Below are 19,254 nucleotides of genomic sequence, written 5' to 3' on the forward strand. Positions count from 1 at the left end.
TGCATCCTGATTCATAGAGTCTAAATAATCCTATCATTAGAATAAAGTATGTAATAGACACTGAGAATATTTGTTTGAGGATCTGGTTTTACAGCACTTGCTCATTGTTTTTCTGGCTATTTTGTTAAATTGCCTACTTAAAATACTGAGCTGACTTTTTTTCCTTTCTTTCTTTTGTTCAGAGTTACAACAGATTGACAACCATTAACCTGGGTTGCAACTACAGGTGGCACTGGAAGCAGACTGGTTCCCGGACATGCCCGGTGGAAGGAGGGGCCCTAGTCGGCAGCAGCTAAGCCGTTCAGCTTTACCTTCTTTACAGACTTTGGTTGGTGGGGGCTGTGGCAATGGAACAGCCCTGAGAAACAGGTAAAGAAGAAATGAAGTTGTATGTAATTTGTAATATTTTATGGTCAGTAAGAGTAACAGAGAAAATTACCATGCTATTCAAATGATCTGTGTATCACAATTTATTTTTTATGCTGAAATAGAAAGTTTGCCTTTGAAGACAAACTCAGTATTTCAGAGTATTTTGGAGTAGATGTGATAAGGACCCACAAAGTGAAAATAATTCAACTCTTCCTTATAAAAAGGCTGATTATACAAATTCTAATCCATTACCATTGATTCTGACTCATAGCAACCTGATAGGGCAGAATAAAACTGCCTGGGATCTCCAAGGCTGTAATCTTTATAGGAGCAGAGTACTACATCTTTCTCATGAATCAGCTGGTGAGTTAGTCAGCCAAGCGTTTAACCACTGCGTCACTAGGGCTCATTATCCATATTCTAGGCATTGCCATTTTGTCTATGAGAAGATGGGAGAAGTGAACTAAAATACAAGGCAAATGTGATGGTTTAATTACTTATGGGCATGGTTACGAGGGGGTTGGGAAGTAGGGTAAATGAAAAACATAAGTCTGATTCCATGAAGTATTTAAACATTTCATTCAAAATATTGCTTGGAATTAGTGAACTATCAGCTGTAACCTAAACATTGTAAAATTTGTGTCATATTGGATAGCAGTAAAGAATTTATTCTCAGGAAATTTATCTCTGTTGTTTCTAATTTTCAAAATTAGAATGCATCATTTCTAATTTTATCCTGGATAACTCATTTTGTCACAGTTTTGCTCATGTAGCCCTGGAAAGGGAATGTTATTACTTGATCAAGTGTTCAGTTAAGATAATTTTTGACAGCAAATTTTTGTTCCTCCCTGAATAAAGTTTTTCTTTTGCTTTTATTTTAGGTGTCAAAACTAGCAATCACTACCATGCCTATGTTAGCACATATTATTCCCAAATTGACGCTTTTTACTTTTCAGGCTCTTCTGATGCTATTTGTGCATTTCTCTCTTCCTGGCTTGCCCTCCCTCTTTCTGACTTTCCAATCCATGTCCTCTCCAATCTTAAAAACTAATTCTGATCTTGGCCATTTCACTGGGTCTCTCCCTGAAATACCAGTTTAAAGGGGTTTTCCAGTTCCTGAGTCTATTATACTGATTTTCAATCCAATATTATATTTACATATGTATGCAAAGTAGTTATAGTTTCTCCAAGAGTACTATCTTCTACTCTATTCTGATTTTCATGTTTTAAAAACAGTGATACTGTCTACTTCATAGTAGAATTTTGAAAATTAATGCAGGTATATCACTTTTTCTAAAAGTTTTCTGAATATTCCAAAATTTCTATAACATATCGTTTTGGAGCCCTGGTGTGGCACTAAGGGCTAATGTGTCAGACTGTGAAGTCGTTTAAACTGCAAGGTCGGTGGTTCAAGCTCACCAGTCTCTCCTTGGAAACCCTATACAGGGTTGCTATGGGTTGGAATTGGCTCAACGGCGTTTAACAACAACAACAATGTATCATTTTATATTTAAAAAATAAGAAAAATTTAAAATGAGAATACATGAAAATTCTTTGAAGAAAGATACTAATATAAATTGTGAAGTGAAAGATATTTACTATTTGAGTCCATGCCTTAATTTTACTAATAAATACTGGAAAAACATTCCTTTCCAGGGCTACACAAGCAAAACTTGGTTAAAATGAGTCATCTTCGATAAAATTAGATTTTGAAGATCAACTAAGTGATTCAGAACTTTTAAATAGAAAATTTTGCCTATGCCCAGCTAGGATTCTAGCTAACTAGAATATTCTAGCTCTACATCTGTATTAAGGAGCTGTGGTAGTGTAGTGGTTACAAATTGGGCTGCAAAACTTAAGGTAGCAGTTTGAAACTACCAGCTGCTCCGTGGGAGAAAGATGAGGTTTACTGCTCTGGTAAAAATTTACAGCCTCGGAAAACCTTGTATAGGGCCACTATGGTTTGGAACCGACTTGACGGCACGTAACAACAACATTTGTATTATCTCCAGGGGTTCTTTGTTCATCCTCTCCTACTTGGAATTTGAGGATTCCCCTAGATAATTATATTCTCAAACTGTCCCATGGAATCCCATCTGGGTATCTGAGGGACTACTGTAGGAGGGCTTAGAAGGGAGAAGGGGTTAGACAGGCCAAGCAGCCAGGCCTCAGGTGTCCCAGTCCTTTCTTAATCAGCCTACTCCTTCCAGGTGTTTGAGTATTGGGATACCAGGTCAGATGTGATTTGTGAGAGAGAAAATGAAGTATCCTGGTATTTTAAACACTTGAAAACCGCATTCCTAGATGTTTCTTGTACTAGGATTCTGAAAGTAGAATACTGAGAAGAACTAGGAACATTTGGAAAATACTTGCTCTTAACTTTATTTAACTATGATTATATTGTCTTTCTTTGCCTTCATTGTATTGCTTAAGTCATAGCTTTCAAATTTCTGAACCTAGTTGCCTTAATCTACAACTGTTTGCTGCTTTCTCTTCTAACATACTTTAAAAAATTTTCTTAACTTTCTATTGTGAATTGAGTGAGGGTTCACAGACAAGATCATCAGCTTTGCTTTCAACCATCATATATTTTGTTTCATCTAAATGATTACAGTGCCCTCCTTATAATAACAGTCATCCTGCTTCCTCCCTGTTTCTTCTCTTTTACATCTTATTTTTCACACATGAACAAAGCAAAAATATGTGATGTGCGCATACAAAACAAAAAATATTTATTCATTTAAATGTCCAAAGATCTCATTTTGCAAGCCAGCCTCCTGCCCGCAGGCATGCAGCCTTTCTTAGTCCATGGGCCTAGGGTCCACAGCTGCTTTCTCTCGCTATGTAATGGCCTCTGCCACCATCTCTGCTGTCACCATTTTTCTAGGTAGGATCTCACACTCCACTCATGTTCTTCCTTCCTGATGTTCTGGTCCTCTGTTCCTGAAATGAAAGATTAACTAGTCCCCCCTTTTGGCTACACATCTACAATTACAGTTGTGATGATCGCAATTAATCCTGCTAACAATTTCTCACAATTGAATCATAAAAATCCTATCAGCATCATCCCCCACACCCTTTCACCAGATCTATCTGGAAAAGAGGAAAACTATTCAGTGGACATTCTACTTTACCCTCTTCATTCTGAAACTAAGCACACTCTGAAAGCTTATAAACCAGCCACTTCATGCCTTTGTAGCTCCCCATTTTTGATAGCTAGTATCTAAATTGCCCGTCCCTATCAATCCAGTGCCCTAAGGAAACAAACTTTGTTCTTGATATGAGTAATCCTTCCATTTTGGTTGGAATTTTGAGCAACTGCATCAATAAGCAAAGGTCCATTCATCAAACTGTAGAAATTTACATTATTCACAGTATCAAGCATCTTTATCTGCATTGATTGAGTTCTAGTTAGCTAGCCATCCAAACTAGGTCAAATGGGTAACAGCTGCAAGTTTGGGAGTTCATGCACGCTTCCTGCACTTCAGATCAGTAGGCTGCTTTACTCTCAACTCTGGCTCCCAGTGGTTAGGTCAGTGTCCATAGACTTGGGAGTTCACACATCTCCCTAAACTTCAGACCAGCCAGCCTTTCCTCTTCTTTTATTTCAGAGTCAATGGGTATCAATGGAACATGGCCAGAATCAGCCCATGTCTTTATTGCTGCATGTTCCCCTCTTCCATTCACAAATAGACCATGGTGGTCACCAGTGAGCATATTAGACTGCTCTCAGGCTCCCTTTCAATTTCAGTCTTAGAAGGGGATTTTCCTGAAAGGCTGACTTTTTTTGCCTTGATATGCCTCCACAGCAAACAGCTTGCTTGATATTTTAACAGCCAAACAGTCTGCTTTTTTTCTGTTGGTCTTTCTTTCAGTAAGAATCTTCTGTTTTCCTTGCATTTCTAGTTTGGTCAGCATGTCTTTTCAACTGTGAATGTCCTACTTCAGAAGGTATCTCGGTGGGGCTCAGGATTCCACCAAAGGTCCCATACTTCACAAAAGTTTAATAAGAGGCCTGTTTCCCTGGGCAAATTCTGATTCCCTTTTTAGCTAATCCAATTAGCTATAGACTGAAGATGGGCCTACATGGTTTCTGTCATCATAATTCCCAATATTCATGTCTATAACACTTAAGTGTCTATTTTACAATAGTAGGCAGGGAAAACCAATATCCACAAGGCAGTCAAAGCACCTAAACATTTTTTCCCCTCCTTTGCCCATTCAGACTCAATCCTTTATCACAGAACACTATTGTTCCAAGGTTGTATGTAAATCACTATTTACCTCTATTTCATTTAGTCCATGCATACCTCCTTAACTCTTCCCCTGTCTTAATTGTTCATCTGCCATCCTTCCCCTTTTATGTATTGTTCTTTCCCTCCTTGTATTGTGCCCTCCCCGTCACCCAAGCTAACAAATCTACCCCTAACCAGTGAATTACTGTACTCTCCCTCCCACATCTGGTAACCATCAAAGAATGTGTCTTTTAGTATGAAAATGTTTTCTTTAGCTTTTGCAGTAATGGTTTCATGCAATATTTGCCCTTTTGTGATTGACTAATTTCACTTAGCATAATGCCCTCCATCTTTATCCATGTTACAAGGTGTTTGCAGATTCATTGTTATTCTTAAAGGTTGCATGGTATTCCGTAGTGTGTATGTACCAAAGTTTGTTTATCCATTTTTCCATTGAATGGCTGTCTCCATCTTTTTGTGAGTAGTGCTGTGGTGAACATTGGTGTGCATACATCTACTCATATTCTGGCTTGTATTTCTTGTGGATATATACCAACTAGAGGAATTGCTGGGTCATAAAGTATTTCTATTTCCAACTTTGTGAGGAAATGCCATAACATTTACCGGAGTAGCTGATCCATTTTACAGTCCTACCAGCAATGTAGGAGGGTCCCAGTCTCTCCACATCCTCTCCAGCATTTGTTATTTTCTGTTTTTTTAATTTCGCTGTTAATGCTAGTGTGAGATGGTATCTCATTGTTTTGTTTTACATATCTAATCGCTAATGATCAAGAACATTTCTTTATGTTTGTTGGCTGCCTGAATGCCTTCCTTGGTGAACTGTCTGTTCATATCATATGTCCATTTTTCAATTGGGTTGTCTTTTTCTTGTAGAAGTGTTGTAGTTCTCTATAAATTTTAGAAATTAGTCCCTTGTCTGATACTTCATTGAACATTTTTTTTTCCTAGTCTGGTGGTGTTGTTAGGTGCCATTGAGTCAGTACCGACTCATTAGCGACCCTATGTACAACAGAATGAAACACTGCCCTATCCTGGGCCAACCTCACAATTGTTGCTATACTTGAGCTCATTGATGCTGCTGCCACTTTACCAATCCATCTCGCTGGGGGTCTTCCTCTTTTTCTCTGACTCTCCACCTTAACAAACATGATCTCCTTCTCCAGTGACTGGTCCCTCCTGACAATATGTCCAAAGTATGAGAGACAAACTTTGGCCATCCTCCAAGGAGCACTCTGGCTGCATGTCTTCCAACACAGATCTGTTGGTTCTTTTGGCAGCCCATGGCACTTTTAATATTCTCCTCCAATACCATAACTCAAAAGTATCAGTTCTTCTATGGTCTTCCTTATTCACTGTCCAGCTTTTGCATGCATATAAAGTTATTGAAAATACCATGGTTTAGTCAGTCTGTGGGCTCCCTTTTTACTCTTTTGGTGAAATCTTTTGATATAACATTCATTTCTTTAGCAAGAATTTTTCAACAGATTAGAATACAGTAAATGATCACAGGTGTTCACAGTTTGAATAGTCACTAAAACTGTTACTTAGTGTTAATTTTGTGATAATTTTACTTAGGTTATTTTGGAAGAAAGGTTCCATACTTGTTTCCTAATGGGAGTGGAGCAGAGGCGATAGGTTCTTTAAGTTAGAGAACCTAGGAAAAGGGAATAAAAAATATGAGTAAAGCCAGTGGTAGTGGCCTAGAATGTAGTTTTAAGAAAAGTGTTTCTAAAGAAAGTGTCCAGCAGAGGAGTGTTCACTTTTGGAATGTCTGTAGCCTATTGAGGATAGAAATAGATAATTGCTTAAGAATGGTATGATTTAAGATGATGTATTTGATTCTGTAAGACATAAGTCAACTGCTGGTAGTGGTGGTGTGCCGTGGAGTTGGTTCCAACTCATAGCAACCCTGTATGGATCAGCTGGAAAAGACATACTTTAACCTTTTTAGTAGATGTTCGTTACTTGATTGGCAAGGTTAAACTAGAGCATGCTAGAGAATTCATTTGGTGATGCAGTCACGACTGACAACCATAGATTCTTGTCCTGCTCCCCACCTTTAGGGTGCAGAGATCTGTTCATGGGACAATGTGTTTAGATTGTTCTTCTAAAGAAAATGGATACGCTGTGTATTTCTGGGTTTCCTGCAGTGTTTCTGGTTGAAGGGAGACTCTTACTTGATAACTTAGAGTTATGTTATTTTGTTTTGCCCTTACATACATTTTCTTGATAATGTGTCCTGAACATGTCCTAATGACTGCTGCCTTTTTTGGTCTTTTCTAATTCCTCTTTATCTTTTTGAGTTTTTCTTGCTTACCTCATTTGGCTACCTACATTTTGCTGCTTGGTAGGTTCATAAGCATCTCAAAAGCTTGTGTGCAGACAGTCCTACCATAACAGTGATCTGCCTACAGGAGCTCTGGTAGCGTAGTGGTTACCAGTAGGGCTGCTAACCTAACGGTCAGCAGTTCCAAACTACCAGTGGTTCTGTTGGAGAAAGATGAGGTGTTCTGCTCCCGTAAAGATTTACAGCCTTGGAAACCCTATGCAGGGTCATTATGAGTCGGAACTGACTCCACGGTACTTAACAACCACCACCAAAAGGTAGATAACATGGATATTAATATACAGGTTGAATGGGTGTGGGAGGGAGAATGGCAACAATATACCCACAAATATGAAAGGTTTGAAAGAGGATATTTGTAAATGGGTTATTTATCTTTGCTGCAAACATATCCATGAATGTGGTGAAGCATATGGGGACAAAATTATGAAAACTTAGATATTACTAAATACCTTGAGGGAGAGTTGCTGAGCCTAGGGTCTTAGGACCATAGTCTTGGGGGACACCATGGTCAATTGGCATAACATAGTCCACAAAGACAGTGTTCTACATCTTACTTTAGTGAGTAATGACTTGTGTATAGCTTCTTACACAAATATAAAACTTTTCCTAAATAATAAGAATGGCTTTACTGTGTCTAAAGTTTGTAGATATTGTGGTTTATGCTGAACACATTTTCATTTGGGAGTCTTGAGTTCTGGTACTTGTTAGGCAAAAGGTACCCGATAAAAATCTTTGGTACTGAGTCTCTAAAGAACTTCTCTGTTGTTAAGTTCTAGCAAGTCGGTTTTGATTCATAGTGTTTCCAAGGAGCAGTTGGTGAGCTTGAACTGCCAACCTTACAGTTCAAACTGGCCTTGTAGTCTAGCACATTAACGCACAGCACCACACCAGGACTCTTAATAAACTTCTCTGGTAGACAACATTTCAGGCACCTTCATAACTTACTGCTGGAAGCATCAAGTGCTTCCTGTTTGAATCCACTGAAAGAGAACTTTTGGAAGCTTGTGCCTGGTTTCCTCTGGACGTTATCTCACATGCCTTTTTCCTCTGCTAATATACATCCATTGTTGTTATGTGCTGTGGCGTTGGTTCCAACTCAGCGACCCTGTACAGGGTTTCTGAGGCTGTAAATCTTTACGGGAGCAGAAAGCCTCATCTTTCTCCTGCAGAACAGCTGGTAGTTTTGAACTACTGACCCTGAAGATAGCAGCCCGATTCGTAACCACTACGCTACCATATATCCATTATGCTGTAATAAATCTTATCTGTGAGCACAATTATATACTAAGCCCTGTAGTCTTATTAACGAATTACCAAGTCTGGCAATCGTCTTGGGAACCCCTAAAAGTTTGAAAGAATATTCAAATTTACACTGAGAAGTGTTCATTAAATAGAATCTATTGTAACTCATTGTATTATAGATAGAGAAACAGAAGCTCAGCGATATGTTCTCCAAGACCACAGATGATTAGTGGGAAATCTGGGACTAGAACTATCATCCCATGTTGTATCTCAAACATTTATGTCACTATGCTTTTTTAAAATCTAGTTTTATATCCTTTTCTTGTTAAGTGCCATCGAGTCAGTTCTGACCCATAGCGACCCTGTATAGGGTTTCCAAGGAGCATCTCCTCTTAGAGAAATAATAATTTTGTTTTTCCTAAATTTTTCTCTGGTGCTCATTTTCTGAGATGTATTGGTCAGACTAGGTCTGTTTAATTGAGTTACAATTTACTTGAGGGCAGTGGTGGTTCAGTCTTCAAATTCTTTTCTTCCACTTAGGGAACCTGAGCTCAGTTCAGGGGCAGTCCACTTCTGCATTGTTAGTGGAGGCTTGTGTGTTGCTGTGATGCTGAACAAGTTTTATTGGATCTTCTTGAGAAAGATGGATTAGAAAGAAAGGCCTGGCAATCAACTTAAGAAAACCAGCTAGGAAAAAACTTATGGATCACAGTGGTCCAATTGAAATCTGATTTTAGGGATGGTGCCGGACTGAGAAGTGCTTTCTTTATTGTGCATGGGATTACTGTATGTCAGAGGCCAACTTGTTGGCAGCTAGCAACAACATAGTTTATTGAATGTGAAATTTTGTGAAATGTCATATCTCTTAAGCTTTTACTTTTATAGATTAGGCAGAGAAGACTTAATTTTATAGATTATCTTTATATAGGAATGTTGTTGTTAAGTGCTGTTGAGTCAATTGCGACCCTGTATAGGGTTTCTGAGGAGCAACTGGTGAGCTTGAACCATTGACCTTGCTGTTCAAACTGACTTTGCAGTCCAGTGCATTAACCCACTGCGCTACACCAGAACGTCTTTATATAGGATTAGATTATCTTTTTAAATAAATTCTCTTTTCCACCTGATGCCTTGGGTCCTTTTATTTGATCTTTGTCTTTTTTACTTCTGACTTAAAGCTTACTAGGCAAAACTATGTGGAATATTACAAGCATAGATGTGTTATGTTTAGTTTTAAATATGTTTTTTTAAAGCAAAGCATTATACTGATTCTGATAATGGCAGAAGTATGTTAATGTGGTTTATTTGGGGAAGAATTCTGTAAGAATTCAACCCCGCCCCCACCCCCCCCTTAATGTATTTTAAGGAAATTTGGTAGCATAGTGGTTACGAATCGGGCTGTTAACCTCAGGGTCAGCAGTTTGAAACTATCAGCTGTTCCGTGAGAAAAAGATGAGGCTCTCTGTTCCCATAAAGATTTATAGCCTCGGAAACCCTGTACTATGAGTTGGAACCGACTCAACAGCATATAAGAACAACAATAGCAATATATTTTTAAGGAGCGCTGGTAGCGTAGTGGTTACGAATTGGGCTGCTAACCTCAAGTTTAGCAGTTCGAAACTACCAGCTGTTCCATGGGAGAAAGATGAGACTTTCTGTTCCCATCAAGATTTATAGCCTTGGAAACCCTGTACAAGGTCGCTATGAGTTGAGACTGACTCCATGGCACATAACCACCACCATTGTATTTTTGACTGAAGGGGAAGAAAAAATTTTCATTTGTTCTAGAATAGGGACTTCTAACCTTGTAACTTCTTACTAGAATTTTTAATCCCACATCTTATGATTGAATATAAGATACCTAGTGGTGTTTGGAATGCAAAAGTTGGAAACAAAGAAGTATTGGCAGCTGGGATAAAAAATACGGTTTTGGTGATAGAAATAGTGCTGGAGATCTCATGATATACTTTTATTAGGCCCACAACTTACTTATTCCAGATACCTTTTTTCAGCAACATGATGATTGTATATGTGGACCTGGCCAGTTAGAATAAACAGGAATCAAATCAATTACATCCATGAAAGAGATGATGGAGCAGCACAGTATTAGTCAGAACAAGGCCTGAGATCAACAACCAAACACAACAACTTGTTCATGTGCAAGTTCAAATTGAAGATGAAGAAAATTAAAATAAGACCACGAAAGCCACAGTACAGCCTTGAGCATATAGAGACCATCTCAAGATTACATTTGAGACATTGAGTACTAATAAGTGAAGAACAGATGAGTTGTGGGATGACATCAAGGACATTATACATGAGGAAAGCAAAAGGCCTTTAAAAAGATAAGAATTAAAGAAAAGAGCTATGTGAATGTTAGAAGAGATTCATTCTTGCTCTTGAACATGGAGTAGCTAAATGGAAAAAATAATGAATTATAAGCTGAACAGAAGATTTCAGTGGGTAAATTGAGAAGATAAAGTATTATAATGAAATATGCAAAGACCAGGAGTTAGAAAACCAAATCATGCTCAGCATGTCTTAAACTGAAAGAATTGAAGATAATACTCACACTTTTAGTTACAGTATTGAAAGAGTAGTTGGGAAGATACTGGATAACACCAGAAGCATTAAAAGCAGATGGAATACACAGGGCCACTATACCAAAAAGAATTGGTCGGTGTTCAACATTTCAGGAGGTAACATCAAAAACTGATGGTATTGAAGGAAGAAATCCAAGCTGCACTGAAGACATTGGTGAAAAGCAAGGCTTCAAAACTTGATAGAATCAAATTGAGATGTGTCAAGAAATAGATGCAATGCTGGCAGCACTCACTCGTCTGTGCCAAGAAATTTGGAAGAGAGCTACCTGACCAACTATGAGATTCATATTTGTGCCCATTCGAAAGAAAGGTGGTTTGCCAGAATGTTGAAGTTATCAAATAGTATCATTAAAATCACCAGCAAATAAATTTTGCTGAAGATAATTCAAAAACAGTTGAAGCAACACATCAACAGAGAGCTGACAGAAGTTAACAGTCGGATTCAGAAGATTGCATAAAACAAAGGATATCATTGCTGAAAGCAGATCTTGGCTGTTTTGGCTGAAAGCAGAGAATATGAGAAGGATGTGAGCCCATGCTTAATTGCCTTTGCAAAGGTATTCATTCAGTTTTGTGGATCATAACAAATTATGTGTAAAATTGTGAAAATGGCAATTCCAGAACACGTAATTATGCTCATGTGGAACCTATACATAAAAAACGAAGTAGTAATTCTAATAGAACAAGGGACTACTGTGTGGTTTAAAATCAGGTAAGGTGTGAGTTAGCTTTGTCTTTCACCATGCTTATTTCATTTGTATACTGAGTAAATCTGAGAAGTTGGAGTATATGAAAAATACGGCATTAAGATTGGAGGAAGGCTCATTAGCAACCTGCAGTACGCACATGACACAACCTTGTTTGGTGAAGTGAAGAGGACTTGAAATACTTATGATACAGATCAAAGACAAAAATCTTTTTTTCTTTTTTAATAGCACACACTTATCAATTATTAAATGGACTTATTTAAAGTTTTTTTAGAACGCTACACAAGGACCAATTTTTAAGAAATATTGCGTAACAATCCTAGTCATATTCGGTGACATGTCTTCACAATTCCGAATACAATTTGAGCAGTTTTGCAGTTACTTTTTAGCATAAAAAGGTTTAAATTCTTTCCATTATTCCACTATCACAGTCTTAGCATAATATATTATATAGTCATTGAGGGACCATGATACAGAAGTTTAAAAAATTATTATCGTATAGTTTTATTTATTTATTTTTGTCGAAGTAGAGCTTTAAAGGAGTATTTTCCATACTAAAACCACATCTATAAAGAGTCAACACATGATGGTTAGTTATTTTGATATCTTTTAAACCTCTCTTGTAAAGATAGGTTCATTATTAATTCCTTCGGAAAAGACTAAAATCTTAAGTATGGATTACACTGTAACATAAAGAATACAAAAATCCTAACAACTGGACCATTTAGCAACATGATAATTGGAGAAAATGTTAAAGTTAAGGATTTCATTTACTTGGATTCACAACTAATGCCTATGGAAGCAGGCAGTCACCAAGTCAACCAATGCATTGCATTGGGTAAATTTGCTGAAAAAGACCTCTTTAAAGTGTTAAAAAGCAAAGATGTCAATTTAAGGACTAAGATGTGTCTGATCTGAGCCATGGTATTTTAAATAACCTCATAGGCATGTGAAAGCTGGACAGTGAATGAATGAGACAGTAAAATAATTATTGCTTTTGGATTATTGTTTTGTTAAAGAATATTGACTATACCATAGACTTCTAGAAGAATGAACAAGTATGTCTTGGAAGAGCTACAGCCAGAATGTATCATAAAAGCAAGGAAGCTGAAACTTCATCTCATGTACATTGGACATGCTATTAAGAGGTTCTGTCAGTTGTTGTACTGTGGTAACCTGCATGTTGCTGTGATTCTGGAAGCTATGCCAATGATAATTTAAAATACCAGCAGGGTCACCCATGATGGCTAAATTTCAGCAGAGCTTCCAGATTAAAACAGACTAGGAAGAAGAAGAGGACCACTTCTGAATGGTTAGCTACTGAAAACCTTATGAATACCTGTGAAACATCAGATGTAGTACCAGAAGGTGAGCCTCTCAGGTTGGAAGGCACTCAAAACGTGAGTGGGGAAGAGCTTAACAGTGTGGATGAAATAAAGCTTTTAGGACCTTCATTTGCTGATGGGGCACAACTCAAAATGCGAAGAAACACTGCAAACATCCATTAATAATCAAAACATGAAATGTAAGAAGTATGAATGTCGGAAAATGGAAGTCATAAAAAATGCAATGTATAAAAGTTGACATCCTGTGCATTAATGAACTGAAATGGACTGGTATTGACAATTTTGAATCAGACAGTCACACGGTTTACTCTGCCAGAAATGACAACTTGAAGAGGAATAATGTCCCACTCATCAATAAAAAGAGCATTTCAAGACCTATCTGTATGTCTGTCTATAATAGGTAAGTATACATAAGCCTACAAGGAAGACCAGTTAATACCATCATTGTTCCCATTTATGCACCAACCATTAAGCCAGTGATGATGAAATTGAAGAAGTGCAAAGGTATCCTTTGAGGACTAACTAACTGACCTAAGCTATGGTATTTTCAGTAACCTCATATGCATGCGAAAGTAGGACAGTGAATAAGGAAGACCGTAGAAAAATTGATGCATGTGACTTATGGTGTTGGACTGCCAAAACAACCCCCAAATAGATCTATGTTGGAAGAAGTGCAGCCAGAGTGCTCCATGGAAGCCAGCATGGCCAGACTTCATCTCTCATACTTTGGACATATTGTCAGGAGGAACCAGTCACTGGAGAAGGATATCTATCATGTTTGGTAACGTGTAGAGTCGGAGAAAAAGAGGAAGGACACCCCCCCCCCAGTGAGATGGATTGGCACAGTGGCAGTGGCAGTGTAGTCACGATTCTGAGGTTGGCCCAGAACCATGCAGTGTTTTGTCCTGTTGCGCATAGGGTCACTATGAGTTAGGTAACTGCTCGATGGCACCTAACAACAACTTCTTTGGAGTCTTGGTGTGGCACTGTAGGATAATCACTGGACTGCAAACCACAAGGTTGGTGGTTTAATGCCACCAACTGCTCCTTGGAAACCTTATATACAGAGTCACTAGGAGTCAGAACTGACTGGAGGGCACTTAACAATAACAATGTCTTCAGTGTGAAATTGATCAAACATGCATTCAAGGTGCATTGATAATTGTTTGTGATTGGAATGCAAAAGTTGCAAAGAATGAGCAAGGATTGATCATTGGGAAATATGGCCTTGGTAATAGAAATGATCCAGAGATCAATTGATACAATTTTGCAAGACTAACGACTTCTTTGCAAATACCTTTTCAACAACATAAATGGTGACTATACACGTGGAACTCAGCAGGTGGAATACACAGGAATCAAATTGACTATATCATGATGGTTTGTTGTTGTTGTTAGGTGCCATCGAGTTGGAACTGACTCGGCGACCCTATGCACAGCTAGGGTTGCTATGTCTATCATGAATGTTGTTGTTGTGTGCCGTGGAGTCGGTTCCGACTCATTGCGACCCTGTACAGGGTTTCTGAGGCTGTAAATCTTTACAGGAGCAGAAAGCCTTCGTCTTTCTCCCGTGGAACAGCTGGTAGTTTCGAACTGCTGATCTTGCGGTTTGCAGCCTGATTTGTAAGCACTATGCTCCCAGAGCTCCTTATGATGGTAGACAAGCCCAATATCATGATCCAAAACAAAGCTAAGTTCAGCTGTGGAAACAGACCATCAATTGCTCATATGCAAGTTCAGGCTGAAGCTGAAGAAAATTAAAACACGTCCATGAGAGCCAAAGTTTGACCTTGAATACATCCCCACCTGCATTTAAAGATAATAACAGATTTGATGCATTAGGCACCAATGATTGATAATCAGAAGAGTTATGGAGTGACATCATTCATGAAGGATGCAAAAAATCATTAAAAAGACAGGAAAGAAAGAAAATACCAAATGGATATCAAAAAAGACTCTGAAGCTTGCTCTTGAGTGTAGAGAAACTAAATCAACTGGAAGATATGAGGAAGTAAATAGAAGACAAAGTAAATTATTATAATGAAATGTGCAAATACTTAGAGTTAGAAAACCAAAAGAGAAGAACATGCTCAGTATTTCTCAAGGTGAAAAAACTGATGAAAAAATTCAACCATTGAGTTGCAATATTGAAGGATTTTGTGGGCAGAATATTGAATGATGCAGGGATTATTAAAAGAAGATGGAAGGAATACACAGAGTCACTGTAGGAAAAAGAATTGATTGATGTTCAACTATTTCAGGAGGTAGCATATGATCAAGAAATGATGACATTGAAGGAAGAAGTCCAAGCTGCACTGATGGCATTGGTGTAAAACAAGACTCTGGGAATTGACTCTAGGAATGCAAATTGAAAAATTTTTTTATTTTAGTTTTTTTGGATCTAATGCTGGAGGTGCTCACTTGTCTATGCCAAGGAATTTGGAAGATTTACCTGGGAAACTGATTGGAAGAGATCCATTATCTGCCCATTCCAAAGAAAGGTGAGTCAAGGGAATGCAAAATCATGGAACAATATCAGTATCACATACAGTTAAATTTTTTCTGAAGATAACTTAAAAGACATTTGCAACAGTACATCAACAGAGAACTGCCAGAAATTCAAACTGAGTTCAGAAGAGGACGTAGAATGAGTGATGTTATTACTAATGTCAGATGGCACTTGGCTAAAAGCAGAGAACATCAGAAAGATGTTTACTTGTCCTTTATTGACTATAAAGGACTGTGAATCATAACAAACTGGATTACATTGCAAAGAATGGGATTCCAATACACTTAACTGTGCTCAAGAGGAACTTTCCTATACACCAAGAAACAATCATTTGAGCAGAACAAGGGGGTACTGAGTGATTTAAAATCAGGAAAGGTGTGCAACACGGTTGTGTTATTTCAATGTACAGTCTGTATGCTGAACAAGTGATTCCAGAAGCTGGGTATTATGAAGACGAATGTAGCATCAGGATTGGAAGAAGACTCATTCATAACTTGCGATACACAGATGACACAACTTTGTTTGCTGGAAGCAAAAGAGGACTTAAAATACTTAAAGATCAAAGACTACAGCCTTCAGTATGGATTACATCTCAATATAAAGAAAACATAATCTTTACAGCTAGATCATTAAATAACATGATAAACAGAAAAGATTGAAGTTGTCAAAGACTCATTTTGCTTGGTTCTACAATGAACATTCATGGAAACAACAGTCAAGAAATCAAACAACGTATTGCATTGGGCAAATCTGCAAAAGACACTCTCTGTGCTTGGTGCTAAATTGAGGTGAGATTGAATACACCAAGATGGTTAGAATTATCGATAAATGTGGAACCTGTTGGGCTCCTGATGTGGCTCTGTACGATCAGCAATGGACTGTGAACCACAAGGTCAGAAGTTCAGACCCACCAACTGTTCCTTGAAAACCCTGTACAGGGTCGCTATGAGTTGGAACTGACTTGACAGCACTTAACAACAACAACGGGACCCGTTATGGTTCCTCCTTCAGGAAAATGGTGAAGAAAATTAAAATAAACCAACATGCCAAGCACACTTGCTCCTTAGGTTGTAAAACCAAAATGAAAAGATGAGCTGTGGGAATCTGGCACTGTGGTTGGTTCCTGCATGAAAACAGTGGTTGGTGGTGCATGGACCTATAACACCACCCCTGCATCTGCAGTAATAGTTGGCCATCAGAAGACTGAAGGAATTGAAAAGACCAACAGAAGCTCTACCATTTGAAATGTCTATAGCCTGTAATAACTGGGTTAATTTATGTATAATGCAAAATATCTGTAAAAGACCTCTTTAAAGTATTAATAAACAAAAATGTCACGCTGAGAACTAAGGTGCACCTGATCCAGCCATGGTATTTTCAGTTGTCTCATATGCATGTGAAAGTTGGACACTGAAGAAGGAAGATTGCAGAACTGATAATTTGAATTATGGTTTTGCTGAAGAATATGGAAAGTACCATGGACTTTCAGAGGAAAGAAGTACAGCCAGAATGCTCCTTAAAAGAGGAAGGTGAGATTTCATCTTATTCTTTAGACATGTCAGTAGAGTCAGTCCTTGGAAAGGACATCTTGCTTGATAAAGTGGAGGGTCAACAAAAAAGAGGAAGACCCACCAGTAAGATGAATAGATACAGTGACAGCAACAATGGACTCTAACATGACAATTGGGCAGGAATGGGCAGTGCTTTGTTCTGTTATGCATTGGGTTGTTATGAGTCAGAACTGACTTGAAAGCACCTAACAAGAGTGACCTCAACATCAGTAATGTCTGGTTCCTGTACAGGACACCATGCTGTTAGAGTGTCAGTGAAAAGGAAGAAATCCTTAATTAGATAGCTTGGCATCGTGGCTGCCACAATGGTGTCAAACATAACAGTGATTTTGAGGATGCCACAGGCTTGGGCAATCTTTTATTCTTTTGTTCATAAGGGTCCTGGTGTGGTGCTATAGGAAGAACACTGGACTGCTAACCACAAGCTTGGTGGTTCAAACCTACGAGCTACTCCTCGAAAACCTGATCCAGGGTTGCTATGAGCATTGGAACAGACTTGATGGCATTTAACAACCAAAAACAACTCTAAAGTTGTTATGAGTTGGAACATGCTTGACCTCCCCTGCCCAACAACAACATGATTAAGAGTGTGGGAATTGATTGACTGTTTGTATTAATTCCCGCCATTGAAAGTCACCAACTTGTATAAAGGGCACTTTTCATGTTGTATTCTATATGAATGATGCAGAGCTGTGGCCCACTTTCCAGAACAGATCAGGTGACTGTGGTATGTTAGTGATTGTTTTATTGTTGAGCATGTATACTCTGAGACCTAAATCACAATGTGTTACCTGTTATGAGATGTACTCTGGATGAGAGGAAGAAGCTTTCTTTTCTTCTTTTCTATTCCCTTCAAGTTTTCTGAGTTTCTGCTATGATAATTTTAACCATTCAGAATGAGTATATTCATGAAAGTCACTAAAAGTACTATAAATATAATACTAATACTGTTACTTCTCTAGGATCTTTTTTTGATAGTAACAAAACCAAGCCTCATTTCCTTTTTCTATAAATAGTAGACCTTTTCAGCTCTGTAACTCATATTTCCAGGCACATTGACAATGGAAATTTTATTTCCTATTCTTATCATTAGGGAGTTCTGGTGTGGCACTGTGGGATAAGCTCTGGACTGCTAAACCACAGGGTTGGTGGTTGAAACCCACCAGCCATTCCATAGAAACCCTATACCGAGTTTCTGAATCCCTATACAGAGTGTCTGAATCAGAACCGACTTGATGTCACTAAACAACAACAATTTATCATTATCATACATATAGCTATGTTAATCTGACCTTTTAAAAGAGTTTGGAAGAAAGAATAGTAAGATGGGGATTAAAATGTCTGTGTATTTCATCACCTGTGTTGCCTTCTCAACCTAAAAGTTTAAAAACAATTTTTTTAAAAAATTCCATTGTACTTAATTCCATTTTACCAAGTACTTTGTGAAGCCCTTCATATTTGTAATGAACTTTGATTAAGTGCAGAGAGTATGGTAGCTTTGTAGGGTAAGCACTGGATTGTGAGCCACAAGCTTGGTGGTTCAAGCTCACAAGCCACTCTACTGGAGAAAAATGAAGCTTTCTGCTCCTGCAAAGATTTACAGCCTTGGAAACCCTATACAGGGTTGGTATGAATCGAAACTGACTTGACGGCTTGTAACAAGTGCATTCCTTGTCCCTAAGATTATGAATTGGTGGACAAAACCTATGTAACAGTGCAGAAAGTGCAGACATTTGTCCTTTGAAAAACATGGAGCTGAACTGCATGAGCCAACTTAGATGCAGGTTAAAAACAAAAAACCCTGTGATACTAGTCATCTTCATGGAAACAGTTCATCTCTCCTGTAGATTGCCTGCTATAGTAAAAGGTGATCTCTTGTGATTCTTGCTTATCATTATTATTTGTATCGTATTTAGTGTTATAACTTAAACCTTGAATAAAAATAAGGACTCATACGTAGCACCACTAGTGATACTGGAACTGTTGCTAAGAAGCAGTGAAAGTCATGACGTTATAAGAAAAAGTTAAATTGCTTGATAGGTACTACAGATTCAGGTCTGCAATTATGGTTTCCTATCATAAAGGAATTTAGTGTAAGGGCTGATTTTAAAAAAGGAAATTCATGATGCCATTGCTTCCTCTATGCTCGCAGACACGAAAACCTTGCACTTTTTATCGTGTATTGAAAATGCAGTTTTTATGTGGGTGTGTTGTTGTTGTTGTTAAGTGCCGTCGAGTCGGTTCCGACCCATAGCGACCCTGTACAGGGTTTCCGAGGGTGTAAATCCTTACGGGAGTAGAAAGCCT

The 19,254-nt window shown here is 38.2% G+C and overlaps 1 protein-coding gene across 1 annotated transcript in view; it reads left to right on the top strand.

Moving 5' to 3' along the window:
- Nucleotides 1-256: 256 nt before the first annotated feature.
- TMEM39A (transmembrane protein 39A) overlaps nt 257-19,254 on the top strand; it is a 54,216-nt gene continuing 35,218 nt past the window's right edge. Inside the window, exon 1 of the mRNA XM_006864155.1 lies at nt 257-369. Coding sequence (XP_006864217.1) covers nt 257-369 — 113 coding nt within the window. The remainder of the gene's footprint in view (nt 370-19,254) is intronic.

Source organism: Chrysochloris asiatica, unplaced genomic scaffold (assembly GCF_000296735.1).
Source record: "Chrysochloris asiatica unplaced genomic scaffold, ChrAsi1.0 scaffold00061, whole genome shotgun sequence".
NCBI classification, from domain to species: Eukaryota; Metazoa; Chordata; class Mammalia; order Afrosoricida; family Chrysochloridae; genus Chrysochloris; species Chrysochloris asiatica.